Below are 17159 nucleotides of genomic sequence, written 5' to 3'. Positions count from 1 at the left end.
ATTTTCTCACTAATGTTCTCCGAGCTCTTATGCTACTGGATAAAGCCTATTAACTTTATTACTCTGAGCATTTTGTGGAGGGAAAATGCCAGTTTGCAAGGTTGCTTAATGAATGTAAAGTTAAGGTAAGATGAGGACTCTGGATTACCATTTTACTGCTCCACTTGAGAGAGAAAAGAAGTGTTAAAAGTACTCAATTAAAAATATTCACCTCAGCAGTTCTGCATCTTGAATGCACACTGGAAATCTCTTGGGGAGCTTTCAAAAATACTGCTGCCTGGGTCCCACCCCCAAAGAGGCTGTTGTAATTGGTCTAGAAGGCAGCCTGGGCATAGAAAAATTTAAAGGTCCTCAGGTGATTTTCATGCACAGGTCAGGTTGAGATTCACTGCCTCGAAGGCCCTGACACACACTTTGCCCAATATGACTTATTTAAGATCAGCAATTACTTACTTTCTTCTTGAAGTAATTATTAGATAATCTACTCTTGTGTTAACTGCTCTAAGTGGAAGGGTACCTTACTATGTTTTCTATTACCCAAGGATCAACATAAATAAAGCCCCTAAGGTAAAGGAATATTTAACTATTCCATTAATATTTATCCTAATCAAATAACCATTTAAAAACTGAGACTTTCAGTAAGTTCTTTATATATTACACCTTAATTCCTTCTGCCTTTTCACTTAATTACTTAATTCCTTGCAAAATGTCTCATTGTCTTGGTTCTGAAAATAATTTTTGTCTGAGCTATAGGTAAGGTTAAAGATACTTAGCTAGGATCTGTTATGCTAAATGTAATATCAACTGTAACTAGTCACACAAAACTCATCTAATTTCATTCTCCTCAATATTTTGTGCTAACTAAATGAAAACCTAATGGCTAGAAGGGAACTCTAGTTCTTCTTTTTAAAAATCGGTTCTAGCCGGGTTCGGTGGCTCAGCCTGTAATCCTGAGCCTTTGGGAGGCTGAGGTGAGTGGATTGCCAGAGCCCGCGGGTTCGAGACCCACCTGGGCAGCGAGACCTCATCTCTACAATAAATCAAAAAATCAGCCGGGCGTGGTAGCGCATGCCTGTAATTCCGGCTACTCGGAAGGCTGAGGCGGAAGGATCGCCGGAGCCCAGGAGGCGAGGCTGCGGTGGCCGGAAGCGGCCACTGCACTCCAGTCTGGGTGACCTAGTGAGACTCCAACTCAAAAAAAAAAAAAAAATTTGTTCCAGTTCCTCTTTATATGAATCTTCATTTCATGGACTTAACCTAGGTATGAGAATTCTCATCATGTAATTTGTCCAAAATCAACTTGCATACAGGAACAGCACCGATATCATGACAAATAACTCAACCAAAGAGATAAACAAGCAGGTAGAACTGGTTTAAAAAACAGTGACAGAAAATAACTGGTTCTACAGAAATCTAGAATTTTAGGTACTGCACTTCAGAACCAAGCACTTACATTTTCTAGGAGGCAAACAGCAGCAGGATTCCCACAAAATGCTCTTGCTGTGAAGGCATCTGCTATGAAAATAGGGAGCTTCATTTTCCTTGCAAGCTGTTTTTGCAAGCTCTCAAAATTGCTGGGAGCCTTCTTTACTTCTTGCTGTTGGAAAAAAATCGAAAAGTTAATGTTTTACTTAATGTACAGAGCCAACTAACAGTTCCCAGATACAAAGTCAAGCAATTATTCTAACACACCTACATTTAAAGATATGTGATCCTCTGATTTCAAAAGCCTCTAAATTGAATTTATTTTAAAATACTGGTTAAACGGAATTTTTTTTCTAAATTTTGTATTGACCTTTTATACTGTACATAGAACTTAGCAGCCTAATCATATTCTTTCGTAGAGTAGCCCAAACTAACTTAGGCTTTATTTTATTAGGTTGGTACAAAAGTAATTGTGGTTTTGGACCATGAATTTTAAATCATTATAACTAGGCTCAAACATCTTTATTAATAAAAATTGGAACCATTACAATAAACACATTTTTGCCAATGAGAAATTAGTCTGTTTATTCCTGTAGTGTAAAAATCCATGCTTTGGGATTCCACAAACTCTTTTCCTTTTCTGCATCCTGCTGATTGTGGAAGTGTTGTTCCTGCAAAAAGTTGTTGAGATGCTTAAAGAAGTGGCAGTCAGTTGGCAACAGGTTAGGTGAGTATGGCGGATGAGGCAAAACCTCCTAGCCCAATTTGTTCAGTGTTTGAAGAACTGGCTGTGTGAATGTGGTCTGCAGGCGTTGCCGGTGCATCTCATCTATTTGCTGAGCATACTTCTCAGATGTAATGGTTTCACTGGGATTCAGAAAGCTGTAGTGGATCAGACCTGCAGCAGACTACTGGACCATGACAATTTTGGGGGGTGCAAGTTTGGCTTTGGGAAGTACTTTGGAGCTTCCTCTTGGTCCAACCACTGAGCTGGTCGTCACAGGTTGTCGTATACAATCCACTTTTTCTAGTAGGTAACAATCCAATTGAGAAATGGTTCGTTGTTGTGTAGAATAAGACGACACTTTGAAATGATGAATTTTTTGAATTTCAGTCAGCTCATGAGGCACCCACTTATCAATCTTCTTCACCTTTTCAATTTGCTTCAAATGCCAAACAACTGTAGAATGGTGACACTGAGGTCTTTGGCAACTTCTTATGTAGTTGTAAGAGGAACAGCTTTGATTATTCCTCTCAATCAGTGTTGTCAATGTACAACCGCCGGACACCACACTCTTCATCTTCAAGTCTCCCCTCTCCTTTGCAAAACTTCTTGAACTACCACTACACCATGCGTTTGTAAGCAGTTCCTGGGTCAAAACCGTTGTTGATAGTGCAAGTTGTCTCCACTGCTTTATGACCCACCCATTTTGAACTCAAATAAGAAAATCACTCAAATCTGCTTTTTGTGTAACATTATTTCCATAGTCTAAAATAAATATAAAATAAACAGCAATAAGTCATTAGCAAAAAATGTGCATTAAAATGATGTATCACATGATCACATTTAAGATTTTTTTTTTTTGAGTTGGAGTCTCACTCTGTCACCCAGACTGGAGTACAGTGGCCATTCCTGGCCACCGCAGCCTCGCCCTGCTGGGCTCCGGCGATCCTTCTGCCTCAGTCTTCCAAGTAGCGGGAACTACAGCCGCGCGCTACCACGCCCGGCTGATTTTTTGATTTTTCGTAGAGATGAGGTCTCCCCAAGTTGCCCGGGCGGGTCTCGAACCTGTGGGCTCAGGCAATCCACTCACCTCGGCCTCCAAAACTGCGGGATTACAGGCTGAGCCACCGAGCCCGGCAAGAATTATTTTAATATCAAACAGCAAATATCAACAACACAAAAACTGAAATTACTTTTGCACAAACCTAATAATAAAGTGCATGAAACATCCAAGAGGCATGTATATTGCTTACAGTCTGCCAATTATGGCTATTATCCTTTTAAAATAATGCATTTTTTTCTAGTTTAAAAAATGCTTTTGTTAAAAAAAAAAGGAAAATGAAAAAAGACCCATAACCACAAAAATCAGAAATAACAATATTAATGAGATGTACAGTTTTTAGTCCGAATTTTTATCCTTTTAACAGTACAGTCAGTCCTCTGTATCCTTGCAGGATTGATTCCAGGATGCCCTACAGATACCAAAATCCATGAATGCTCAAGTCCCTGATAAAAAATAGTGTAAACAGAAGGCCAACTGTACAGCATGAGATTTTCCAAGGATGCCAAATGCTTCAAAACATCATTTTAATAGATTCATGATAGGCTTATGGATATGCTCTAAATTACTTAACCATATGCCTTTGGGTGAATATTTAAGTCATTTCTCATTTTTCACCTATAAAAATAACATAGTAATCAAACTTGTTGAATGTAAATCTAGGACTGCATTTCTAATTATTTAATTATAATAGATTCCTAAAAGTGAAATCCCTGGGTCTAAATATATAGATATTTTAATTTAACCAGTTAAATTTATCTGCAGAAAAAGTATACCAATTTACAGTGTATGAGAATGTCCCATCATTGTTAATTTGATAGATAAAAATAATATCTTGAGTTTTTAATTTGTATTTCTTATATTGTTCTAATAAGATTGTAAGAGTATAACATCAGAATCTCTTTTTGTCTTTCTGCACAGCTATAATCTCAGCTCCTAGAATGGTGCCTGACACATAATAAATATTTATTGAATTAAGTAAATGATAGTATACTGTACTGAGCATACATCAAAACTGAACTTTTATACATCAGCTGTCAAATATTAGGGTTTCTCATCATGGTGCCACCTGCCAGCCAACATTGCAGTTTTAGTAGTATCACCATTATTAGTAGTACATTACAGTTTGTTTATGCAATTATTTGGAAATTTTATCTTTTCCTAAAAGAACTCCAATTTTCTTTGGAGAAGCAGTGTACCAAGCCCCAGACAGTGATTTATAAATGGTCTAAGTCAGTCAGGACAATCCCATTCTCCTTTACCGTATGCTCACTCCTCCCAGATTCTTTTGCAGCTAGAGATGGCCATATGACCCAGTTAGAGAAAGATTGCAGGAGGAATTCTGGGGGAGCTGTTTTGCTTTCTGATCAAAGGGGCAGACCTAATAAAAGAATAGACTGCCACCACCCCTTCTACCACCCCCACATGTTCCTGTGTTGAACATGTTCCTGATGCTTGGAAATGCAACAATTAACATTTGGTCATGAGGTGACAAATATGTAACTGAAAAGTTTAAAAATGAGTTAAGGAAGAAAAAAAAAATGGGTTCTCGGTGATATAGTTAACCTGATAAGTAAACATTAGCAGCTCCTACTCCAAACTTCTTGTTTAGTAAATAAAAAATGTCCTTAAAATTCAAACCATTGTTAGTCCATGTGGTCACCAGAATAATGGCTCCCCAAAGATGTCCACATCCTAATTCCCAAAGCTTGTAAAAATGTTTTGTTATATAGCAAGAGGAATTAAAATTGCAGATGGCATGAAGATTGCTAATCAATTGACCTTAAAATAAAGAGTATTCTGGATTATCCAGGTAGGCCCAATGTAATCATAGGAGTCTTTAAAAGTGGAAGAGGGAAGCAGAAAAGTTCAAATCAGACAGAGACATAAAGATACAATACTGTTGGCTTTAAAGATAGAGGAAGGAGCCACAAGCCAAGGAGTGTAGGTGGCCTTTAAGTGTTAGAAAAATAAAGAAACAAGTTCTCTCCCATAGCATCCAAAAGAAACAAATCTGTATTAGTCAACTCATGATGCCATAACAAAATACCATAGACTGGGTTACTTAAACAACAGAAATTTATTTTCTCACAGTTTGGAGGCTGGGAATTCCAAAATCAAGGTGCTGGCCAATTCTGTTCCAAGTGAGGGCTGTCTGCCTGGCTTGTAGACATCCATCTTCTTGCTATGTCCTCCCATGGCAGCAAGAGCTGAAGAGCAAGTTCTCTGCTGTCTCTTCTTCTAAGAGCACTAATTTCAACATGAAGGTTTCATTCTCATGACTCATCTAAACCTAATAATGCTCTCCCAAAAACCCTATCTACAAATACCATCACATTGTGGGTAAGGATTTAACATATGAATTGGGGGTTGGGGGAACATAATTTAGTCCATATCAGCAGCCCTGCCCATACCTTGATTTTTGTCCCTTTGAGACCCACTGTGGGCTTCTGACCTCCAGAACTGTAAGTTAATAAGCTTATGTTGTTTCAAGCCACTACATTTATGGTAATTTGTTATAGCAGCAATGGGAAACTAATATAGTTCAATATTCTATTACTTGCAGCCCAACACATTTTAACTGCTGCATAAACCTTCAAGAACAATAATAATAGTTAATAATTACTGAGCACCTATTATATGCTAGGCATGATTCTAAGAGTATTTAATTCTCAGAGCACACCTATGAGGTAAATACTATTATAATCTTCATGTTACAAATGAAGACAACTCAGACATTTTAAATAAATTGCCCAAGGTCTGGTCAGGCATGGTGGCTCATGCCTATAATCCCAGCACTTTGGGAGATTGAGTAGGGAGGATTGCTTGAGCCCAGAAGTTCAAGACCAGCCTAGGCAACATAGTAAGACCTCATCTCTACAACAAAATAAAAAAATTAGCTGGGTGTGGTGATGTGTGCCTGTAGTCCCAGCTACTCAAGAAGCTGAAGAGGGATGGTCACTTGAGCCCAAGAAGTCGAGGCTGTGTTGAGTTGTGATCATGCTATTACATCCAGCCTGGATAACAAAGTAAGACCCTCAACTCAAAAAACAAAAACAAAAACAAAAACAACTGTCCAAGTACATACATTTAGGCAATGCCTAAATTTAAACCCTAATGGTCTAACTCCACAATCCATGTTTTTAACCATTATGATTTAGAATATATCCAAGGACAAGAGTTTGAGAAACTCTCACTTAAGGAACAAAAATCTTAGTACCAGAAAGTTACAAATTATCACTGCGTAAGATAAATTTTGCTTTAAGTTTTAGAATAATATTTTAGACCATCGTTGAAGTAAAAACTCAGGATTTAAAAATTCTCTTATAATCTGGGGAATGGACCACCTGAGACCTAATCTCTACTGCTACATAATATGTCCATGTAACAAACATGTGTACTCTCTGAATCTAAAATAAAAATGAAAAAAAAGATTCTCTTAGAATTTTCAGACACTCAAGAATACCAAGAACCCTGATACACTAAACACTAGAAAACCATATTGTCTTACGTATGAAAAATGAAAAAGATGTATATCTTATTAAATAAATGGTGTTTAGACCAAGTATAAGTTTCTTAAGTATTTTTATTTGTTCCAGAATAGTGAATCTCAAACTTTAGCATACAACAGGATCACTTGTGGAAGTTTGTTAAAACCTAGATTAGCTAGATGCAGTGGTTCAGTTCTGTAATCCCAGCACTTTGGGAGGCAGAGGTGAGAGGACTGCCTGAGCCCAGGGGTTCAAGAACAGCCTAGGCAACTTGGTGAGACCTCATCTCTACAATAAATCAAAAATTTAGCCAGGCGTGGTAGCATACACCTGTAGCTCCAGCTGCTTGGAAGGCTGAGGCAGAAGGATCACCTGAGCCCAACAGACAGAGGCTTCGGTGGACATGAATGTGCCATTGTAGTCCAGCCTGAGTGAGTGAAACTCTAACTCAAACAAAACAAAACAAAAACCCTCAAATTGCCAGACTCCATCCCCAGAGTTTTTTATTTTGTAGGTCTCAGGTGGCGTCCAAGAATTTACACTTCTAACAAGTTCCCAGGTAATGCTGATATTGCATTTGGAGAATCACTATGAAAGGGCATGAAATTTCTAACATCATAACGTATAAAAAAATAGTATTCTAAAATATATAATTTTATTTCAATTTGTATTCTCAGTCAAAAAGGTAAAGAAGTCTTTTTTATATCCATTTCACTTAATCGATTAATGTCCTTGTTTGTACTCTATGGTGACAGATTAGGTTTAATCTGCTGGACTCACGTTAATAATTTGATTTTCAAAAATTACTGTGTATTTCCTAAATGCCAGGTACATGCCAGACTTTGAAGATAAAATTATGAATAAGTCACTATCCCTCTCTCAAGGTGTTCACAACCAATGGGGAAACCAACATAAAAATTATACGAGGAAAAAAATACAGATGAAATGGTCATCAACACAACAAGGGGGCATTAAGTCTGCTCAGGAGAGGGCGCTACAGAGATGAGGTGACATTTGAGTGGGTTTAGTATTGGTGCCTGACACGCAAACACAAAAAAAGTTGTCAGCAGTCCAAAAGTGGGAGCAGGCATTTTAGGCAGAGTATATGTTTTATTCACAGGGCAAGCAGAGATAGAGATAAAGACAGAGAAATTGAGGAAAGGAGAGGATAGGAGAGAGAAGAGGTAAGACTCTGAAGACTTGCTGGGGCCAGTATTCATGATCTGGTCTTCATCTTGGTGGGTTCAGAAACCCAAAATTCAGTCCAACAGTTATTGTGTGTCAGGCACCAATGCTAAACCTCCAGGGACAGGTGGAAGGTTCATGAATGAACCATACTCCTCTTCCCTGAGGATCTAACCTGGAATTTATTTCTGAGGATGTCCCTCTTTTACTTTCTTTCCCCCTCTCTCTCTCCTTAAAATTAATTTTGATTTCATTTCTGTAAAGAAAAGACAGGCTTAATCTCCCCCCTGAATTTCTGAGAGAAAACTCGAGGTAGGTCAAGTTTAAGCAAATTGCCTTTCTTTACCCAGTAAGTAGACTTGTACAAATCCTGGTGTCCTGCTCCTGAGCTACTGGAAGGACTCTGCCTTCCAGTGTTTTTTTAAATGACCCCAACAATTTTTATTTATCCTTCTTTAGTTTCACTCACATTCCATTTGGACCCCAAGAGTGGTTTTATATGCCCCTCAATTATGCCAAACAAATACATAGTTTAAAAAGAAATTAGCTGGACACAGTGGCTCACACCTGTAATCCCAGCATTTTGGGAGGCAAGGTGGGAGGATCACTTGAGGCTAGGAGTTAAAGACCAGCCTGGGCAACATAGTGAGATTCCATTAATATAATTTAAAAAAGAAAAAAAGAAATAAACTGCTCCCAGAGGAGTAGCTGATAAATCTAAATTCATATGACTTCTCAATCATTCACATATCTTTTTAAACTCTCTTTTTTATAAGATGGTATTTAATCACCAATTTGGCATATTAATATAATCTCCTTATAAACAATAAGATAGTACAGAAGAAACTATGGTCCCCTATGACAGTTTGCTGGTCCACTACCTTTCCCAGGGGTCCATCTGATGTTTTTGAAAACACTGTAGACAATTCTCTGAATTCTATTCTTGGTCCCATTTACCATGTGAATGTAGGAAAATCATAATCCTTCCCTTGTTCAAATAGCTTAGTCATTAAACCTGCTCATGGGTGTGCCTGGGAACACTGATACACATTTGTCCCTCTGTAATCATTTTAGTTTGTTTACAATTTCCTGTGGCTACAGATTCCTTTTATTCTGAAGCTGTTAGCATAAAACAATCCACTCACTTTTGCTTATGGCTGCTGCCTCAGAACCAAGCTACTCGTTAATAAATGCCAGTTCAGTTCTTTGAAAATGTAAATATTTAATAAGAGAGTACTGGCATTCAAAGTGTACATGCATTCTAGCTACTTTTTTTCAGCTGGTGAAAAAAGGTATCAAAAAGAATTACAAATTGTAAGTAAAATAACTTTAAAATCAAAATTTGGAAAGAAATTAAATTTTTCTTGTCTTTTTACTTTGTGTATGGTATTTTTATTATTTTAGAGTTGTGGTGTTTATGTTATATTTTAACTGAAAGATAAAATTATATGTATTTGTCATGTACAGTATGATGTTTTGAAGTATACATACCTTGTGGAATGTTTCAATCTTGGTAATTAAATACATTACCTCACACAGTTATCATTTTTGTGGCAAGAACACAACATCCACTCTGCATTTTTCAGGAATACAATATTTTGACACTAACTACAGTCACCATGACATATGAGAGATCTCTTAAACTTATTTTTCCTAACTAGATAGGAAAAACAAGTCTAAGAGATCTTTCCCTAACCACCCCAGCCTTTAGTAACCACCATTCTACTCTCTACTTCTATGTGATCAATTTTCTTAGATTCCACATATGAGTGATAGTATGTGGTATTTGTCTTTCTGTGTCTAAAAAACTAAAGTATGAGAGTCATGTCCCACCAAATAAAGAATATCAATAGAGAGATAAATTGTTTTTAAAAAAGAACCAGTCACGCTTGGTGGCTCAGCCTGTAATCCCAGCAGTTTGGGAGGCTGAGGCAAGTGAATTGCCTGAGCCCACAAGTTCAAGACTAGCCTGGGCAACTTGGCAAGACCTCGTCTCTACAAAAAAAAAAAAAAAATTAGCTGGGCATGGTAGCGTGTAACTGTAGTTCTGGCTACTTGGAAAGCTGAGGCGGAAAGATCACCAGAGCCCAGCAGGTTGATGCTGGGGTGGCCATGAGTGTGCCACTGCCCTCCAGCTGGGAGATGGAGTGAGACTCCAACTCAAAAAAATAAATAAATAAATAAAGAAGAATCAAGTAGACATTTTTGAAATGAAAAAGTATAATAACTGAAATGAAGAATTAACTAGAGTGACTCAACAGCAGATTTAAGCAGGCAGAAAAAAAATCAGGGAACTTGAACATAGGTTAATTGAGATTATCCAGTCTGTGGAACAAAAAGAAAAAAGAATAAAATAAAAATGAACAGAGCCTTAAAGATCTCTGGGATACCATTAAGTATACCAACAAGTGCATAATGAGAGTCTTGGAAAGAGAAAAGAAGTGGCAGAGAAACTACTTTAAGTAAATGACAAAAAAATTTCTCATATTTGATGACAAACGTTAATCTGTACGACCAAGAAGCACAACAGGCCCCAAGTAGCATAAACTCAGAGAGATCTATACCAGGACATATCATAACCAAACTGCAGAAAGAGAACGACAGAGAATCTTGCAACAAGCAAGAAAGAAGTGATTCATGTGACATGGATTAACAATAAGATTAACAACTGATTTCTCCACAGATATTACAGCTGCCAGAAGGCAGTAGAATGATATATTTAAAGAAATAATATAGACAGAAAGAAAAAGACTATCAACCAGGAATTCTATATCCAGAAAAAACTATCATTCAAAGCAAAGGAGAAATTAAGACTGTCTCAGATAAACAAAAACTGAAAAAATGTGGTGCCAGCATTCCTGTCCCGCAGGAAATATTAATGGGAATACTTTAGGTTGAAATGAAAGGGCACTAGACAGTAACTCAAATCCACATATAAATGGCCAATAAGCACATAAAAAATGCACAAAATCACTAATCATTAGGTGCAGCCATTATGCAAAACAGTATAGAGTTCCTAAAAAAATTTTTTTAATGGAATTATTATGTGATCCAGCAATCTCATTTCTGGATATAAATCCAAAAGAATTCAAAAGAGGATCTCAAAGCAATTTGCACACCATGTTCATCATAGCATTATTCATAATAGCCAAGAAGCAACCCAAAAGTCCATCAACAGATGAATGGATTAAAAAACATAGCATATGCATCCAATGGAATATTACTCAGCCTTTAAAAAGAAGGCAGTTAAGCCGGGCTCGGTGGCTCAGCCTGTAATCCCGCACCTTTGGGAGGCTGAGGTGAGTGGATTGCCTGAGCCCGCGGGTTCGAGACCTGTCTGGGCAGCGAGACCTCATCTCTGCAATAAATCAAAAAATCAGCCAGGCGTGGTAGCGCATGCCTATAATTCCGGCTACTCGGAAGGCTGAGGCAGAAGGATCGCTGGAGCCCAGCAGGTCGAGGCTGCGGTGGCTGGGAGCGGCCACTGCACTCCAGTCTGGGCGACAAAGTGAGACTCCAACTCAAAAAAAATAAAAATAAAAAAAGAAGGCAATTATATCACATTATACAGCATGATGAAACTCGGGAACGTTATATTAAGTGAAATAAGTTTGCCACAAAAGGACAAATACAATTCCACTCACATGAATTATTTTACTATTTTAGCGTAGTCAGAATCATAGAAACAGAGTAGAAAGGCAGTTACTAAGGGCTAGGCGGATGGAGGGGGATAATCAGTGTTCAGCGAGTAAAGATTTTCAGTGTCGTAAGACTTAAAATTTCTAGAAGTCTACTGTACAACATTAATATACTTCCACTACTGAACTGTAACTTAAAAATGGTTCAAAGGGTAAATTTAATACTATGTGGTTTCTACCACAATAAAAAAAGTGAAGAGAACCAATAAAGGTATCTACATAGGTAAAATTTAAATATAGTATATTATTTTCCTTGTTACTTTTTTTCTCCTATCTTCTATGAAAGCCAACTGTATAAAGCAGTAATTATACGAGGGAGAACCCCAAAAAACAATTATTTTTTGAGGGCAGGCCTCTTATAGTACAGGCTGCTCCAATAGGTAAGTGTTTTGGAAACCCATCGGCATCAGTGTACCAGCTAGCGTTGTTGTGAGAGGCTGCATTCAGCTTCGGTCAATATTTTTTTTGTGGGGGGAAGATTCTTTCAATGTATTTGCCCATTTCATATTGGGTGATTTATGAATGCACCTGCCCACACTGCACTTGAGTGTTCAACAATTTTTGACCAAAAACCGTGTGACCCCCATGCCCCATCCTCCCTATTCACCCTATCTCTCCCTGAGTGACTTTTTTTTTGTTTTCAGATGAAGAGTTCTCAAAGCGAAACATTTTGTCAATGTGGAAGAGGTGAAACAAAAACAGCAGAAGCACTAAAAGATATCAAGATTGACAAGTTCAAAAACTGTTTCAAGCAGTGGAAAAGTGTCTTGATAGGTGTATTACATTAAACGGAGAGTAATATGAAAGTGACTGACGTTTAAACATGTAAGAATACACAATTTTTTTTTTTGAGTCAAAGTCTCACTCTGACACCCAAGCTGGAGGGCAGTGGCACCCTCATGACCACCACAGCCTTCCGCCTCATCCATCCCAGTAGGTGGAACTGCAGGCCCACATCATCAAGCCCGACTAATTTTTAAATTTATTGTTGAGATGAGGTCTATCCAAGTTTCCCAGGTTGGTCTTGAATTCCTGGGCTCAAGCAATCCTCTCACCTCTGCCTCCCAATGTTCTGGGATTATAGGCATGAGCCATCATGCCTGGCTAAACACAAAATTTTTAATAAATAAATTCCAGGTTTTTGGGGGTCCCCCCTCGTAAATTGGCACTGATGGACGTAAAATGTATAAAGCTGTATCTGAATGGCAAGAACATCACAGTGGGGATGGAAGAAAATGGAGCTAAGGTACAAAGTTTCTCTCTCTCGCTCTATCTATATACATATATTACATACATATATGTATATTTTGAATCAGGGTCTTACTCTGTCACCCAGGCTGGAGTGCAGTGGCATCATCATGATGATCATGGTTAATGACCACCTTGAACTTCTAGGCTCAGGTAATTCTTTTACCTCAGCATTTCAAGTAGCTGGGAATAGAGGTACATGCCACCATGTCTGGCTAATTTTTTTGTAGAGACCAGATCTCACTATGTTGCCCAGACTGGTCTCAAACTCTTGGGCTCAAGCAGTCCTCCTGCCTTGGCCTCCCAAAGTGCTGGGATTACAGGCATGGGCCACCATACCCTGGACAGATTATTTTTAAAAACCTTTTCCCCAGATCTCTGTCCTTTAATTGGAGAATTTATTCACTTAATGTAATTACTGATAAGGCAGAGTTTATATCTGCTATTTTGATGTTTGTTTTCTATAAGCCTCGTGTCTTTGTTGTTCCTTTATTCCTTTGTTACTGCTCTTTTTGTGTTAACTAGATATTTTCTTTTTTTTTTTTTCTATTTCGACTATTCAAGTATAGTAGTGAGAAGGGGGAAATAGTATTGTGTTAACTAGATATTTTCTAGCATATAATTTTTCTGCACTCCAGCCTGGGTGACAGAGTGAGACCCCGAGTCAAAAATAGTAATCATCATCATCATCATCTAACTGAACGCTTTCTACAAGAGGCAAACTTCAGATTCGAAAAGAAAAATGGGTTGAAAACAAAAGAGGGGGGAAAATATGCCATGGAAAGAGTAACCAAAAGATAGCTAGAGTGGTTATACTAATACCAGACAAAATAGTCTTTACTAGAAACGAAGGACATTTTGTGACAACAAAAAGACAAATCCATCAGGAAGATCTGACAATTATAAACATATATGTACCAAATAACAGAACTCTAAAATACATGAAGCAAAAACTGACAGTATTTCAGGGAGAAATAGACAATTCAACAATGATACAATCATCTTTCAATTTTATTTATTTTTGAGTCGGAGTCTCACTGTGTCACCCAGGCTGGAGTGCAGTGGCATGCTCACAGCCACCACAACCTTGACCTGCAGGGCTCAGGTGACGCTTCCACCTCAGCCTTACAAGTAGCTGGAACTACAGGCACATTCTACCACGCCCAGATAATTTTTTTATTTCTTGTAAAGACAAGGTCTTGCCAAGTTCCCCAGGCTGGTCTCAAACCCCTGGGCTCAGGCAAGTCTCTCACCTCAGCCTCCCAAAGTGACAATCATCTTTCAATATCCAAGGGGCAATGGCTCCAGGATACTCCATGGATACCAAAATTCAAGGATGCTCAAGTCTCTTAAAAGCATAGTATTTGCATATAACTGTCACGCAGCCATCCTCCTGTATATTTAAATTATCTCTAGATTACTTATAATACGTAATAAAATGTAAATGCTAGTGAATAGTTGTTATATTGTATTGCTTTTTATACTTGTATTGTTTTTTACGGTTGTATTTTTGTTTTTTATTCTCCTGGGCTGGTCTCGAACCCATAGGCTCAGGCAATTCTCTCACCTTGGCCTCCCAAAGTGCTGGGATTATAGGCATGAGCCACTGCACCCGACCTGTTGTTTTATTAATGATGGCCATTCTTACTGGGGCTAGGTGGCATCTGAATGTGGTTTTGATGTGCATTTCTCTGATGATCAGTAAGGCTGAGCATCTGTTTTTTTTTTTGAGTTGGAGTCTCACTCTGTCACCCAAGCTGGAGTGCGGTAGCATGCTCCTGGCCACTGCAGCCTTGACCAGCTGGACTCAGGTAATCCTTCTGCCTCAGCTTTCTGAGTAGCTGGAACTACAGGCACATACCACCATGCTCAGCTGTATTTTTGATTTATTGTAGAGATGAGGTCTCGCCAAGTTGCCCAGGCTAGTCTCGAAACCACAGGCTCAGGCAATCCTCTCACCTTGGCCTCCCAAAGTGCTGGGATTATAGGTGTGAGCCATCATGCTCAGCATTCTGAGCACTTTTTATGTGTCTATTGGCTGCCCATATATCTTTTGAGAAATGTCTATTCATGTCTTTTGCCGACTTTTTAATGAGGCTGTCTGCTTTTTTTCCTTTCAGCACTTTTCAGTTCCTTATAGATTGTGGATGTTAGGCCTTCGTCAGATATACAGTTGGCAAATATTTCTTCCCATTCTGTGGGCTGTCTCCCTGCTCTCTTGATGATTTCCTTTGCTTTGCAGAAGCTTTTCAGTTTCATGAGGTCCCACTTATCCATCTTATCTCCCATGGCAAGGGCACTTGAGGTTTTGATCAGGAACTGGTTGCCATTTCCATTTTCCATAAGGATGCCCCAGCATTTTCTTTCTTTTTTTTTTTTTTTAGTTGGAGTCTCACTCCGTCACCCAGGCTGGAGTGCAGTGGCACACTCACAGCCACCCCAGCGTCAACTTGTTGGGTTCAGGCGATCCTTCCACCTCAGCCTTTCAAGTAGCCAGAACTACAGGTGCATGCTACCACGCCCAGTTAACTTTTTTATTTATTGTAGTGATGAGATCTTGTGAAGTTGCCCAGGCTGGTCTCGAACCTCTGGGTTCAGGCAATCCTCTCACCTCAGCCTCCCATAGTGCTGGGACTTCAGGCTTCAGCCACCACACCCAGCGTCTCCTGCAATTTTAAGATTCTTAAAGTTTGAGGTTTTACATTTAGGTCTTTGATTCATTTCGAGTTGATTTTTGTGTATGGTGATAGATAGAGGTCCTGTTTTAATCTTCTGCATGTGGTCAGTCAGTTTTCCCAGCACCATTTACTGAATAGGTTCCCCTCTCCCCAGTGGTTGTTAGTGGAGGCTTTGTCAAAGATGAGTTGGTCGAGAAATTGAGGTTTTGCTTCTGAAATCTCCATCATGTTCCATTGGTCCATATGCCTATTCTTGTACCAGTAGCAGGCTGTTTTGATTATTGTAGCCTTATAGTAAAGTTTAAAGTCTGGAAGTGTGATACCTCCTGTTTGTTTCTTTTGCAGAGGATTGTTTTGGCTATTAATGGTCCATATGAATTTCTGTATTGTCATTTCCAGGTCTGAGATGAATGATGTTGGTAATTTAATGGTAATTGAATCTGTAGATTGTCTTGGGTAGTATGGACATCTTAACAATGTTGATTCTTCCTATCCATGAGCACAGAATACTTTTCCATTTGTTTGTGTCTTCTTGGATTTCTTTGAGCAGTGTTTTGTAGCTTTCACTGTGAAGATCTTTCACTTTTCTGGTTAGGAAGATGCCAAGGTATTTCATTTTTTGTGTCGCTATTATGCATGGGATTGTGCTTTTTATCTGGTTCTCTGCCTACTTGTTGTTGGTGTATAAGAATGCACATATCTTTTGAACATTTATTTTGTACCCCAAGACTTTTCCAAAGTCCTTTATCAGTGAAAGTAAGTTTTTGACTGATTCTCTTGGGTTTCAAGATAGGATCATATTGTCAGCAAAGAGGGACAACTTATTTTCCTATTCGGATAACCCTGATTTCCTTTTCCTGTCTAATTGCACTAGTTAGGACTTCCAACACAATGTTGAACAAGAGGGGTGAGAGTGGGCAGCCTTGTCCTGTTCTAGTTTCCAGGGGAAAAGTTTCCAGTTTTTGTCCATTTAGCAATACGCTGGCTATGGGTTTACCATAGATAGCACTTACTATTTTGAGGTATGTTTCTTCTATGCTTAGGTGCTTGAGGGTTTTTATCAAGAAGGGACGCTGGATTTTATCAAAAGCTTTTTCTGCACCTAATGCTATAATCATGTGGTTCCTGTTTTAGCAATGTGCTGGTTGTGGGTTTACCATAGATGGCACTTACTCTTTTGAGGTATGTTCCTTCTATGCCTAGGTGCTTGAGGGTTTTTATCAAGAAGGGATGCTGGATTTTATCAAAAGCTTTTTTTCCATCTAATGCTATAATCATGTGGTTCCTATTTTTACATCTGTTGATGTATTTAATTACATTTATGGTTTTGTGGATGTTGAATCAGTCCTGCATCCTGGAGATGAAGCCTACTTGGCCATGGTGGATGATCTTTAAGATGTGTTGTTGGATCTGATTTGCTAGAATAGAGAATTTTTACATCTATGTTCATTAGGGATATTGACCTATAGTTCTCTTTTTTTGTTGGATCTTTACCCAGTTTGGGTATCAGTTTGATGTTAGCTTCGTAAAATGATTTGGGGAAAATTCCATCTTCTTTCTCAAATGCTTGGAATACTTTCAATAGGATTTGTATCAGCTCCTCCTTGTACATTTTATAGCATTCCGCTGGAAAGTCATCTGGTCCGGGGG

General features: G+C 38.6%; 1 protein-coding gene across 2 annotated transcripts in view; it reads right to left on the bottom strand.

Annotated features, from left to right (window-relative positions):
* Nucleotides 1-17159, bottom strand: part of PBLD (phenazine biosynthesis like protein domain containing) — a 48825-nt gene that overhangs the window by 23764 nt on the left and 7902 nt on the right. For both annotated transcript variants that reach the window (XM_008062292.2, XM_021714612.1), the window contains one exon: nt 1454-1597. In XM_008062292.2, coding sequence (XP_008060483.1) covers nt 1454-1537 — 84 coding nt within the window. In that variant the 5' untranslated portion in view covers nt 1538-1597. The remainder of the gene's footprint in view (nt 1-1453; nt 1598-17159) is intronic.

The sequence above is a fragment of the Carlito syrichta genome, unplaced genomic scaffold (assembly GCF_000164805.1).
Source record: "Carlito syrichta isolate Samal-C Ts95f unplaced genomic scaffold, Tarsius_syrichta-2.0.1 Scaffold305686, whole genome shotgun sequence".
Taxonomy (NCBI): domain Eukaryota; kingdom Metazoa; phylum Chordata; class Mammalia; order Primates; family Tarsiidae; genus Carlito; species Carlito syrichta.
The sequence above is the reverse complement of the archived record's forward strand: the minus strand, read 5'-3'. Positions and strand labels throughout refer to the sequence as shown.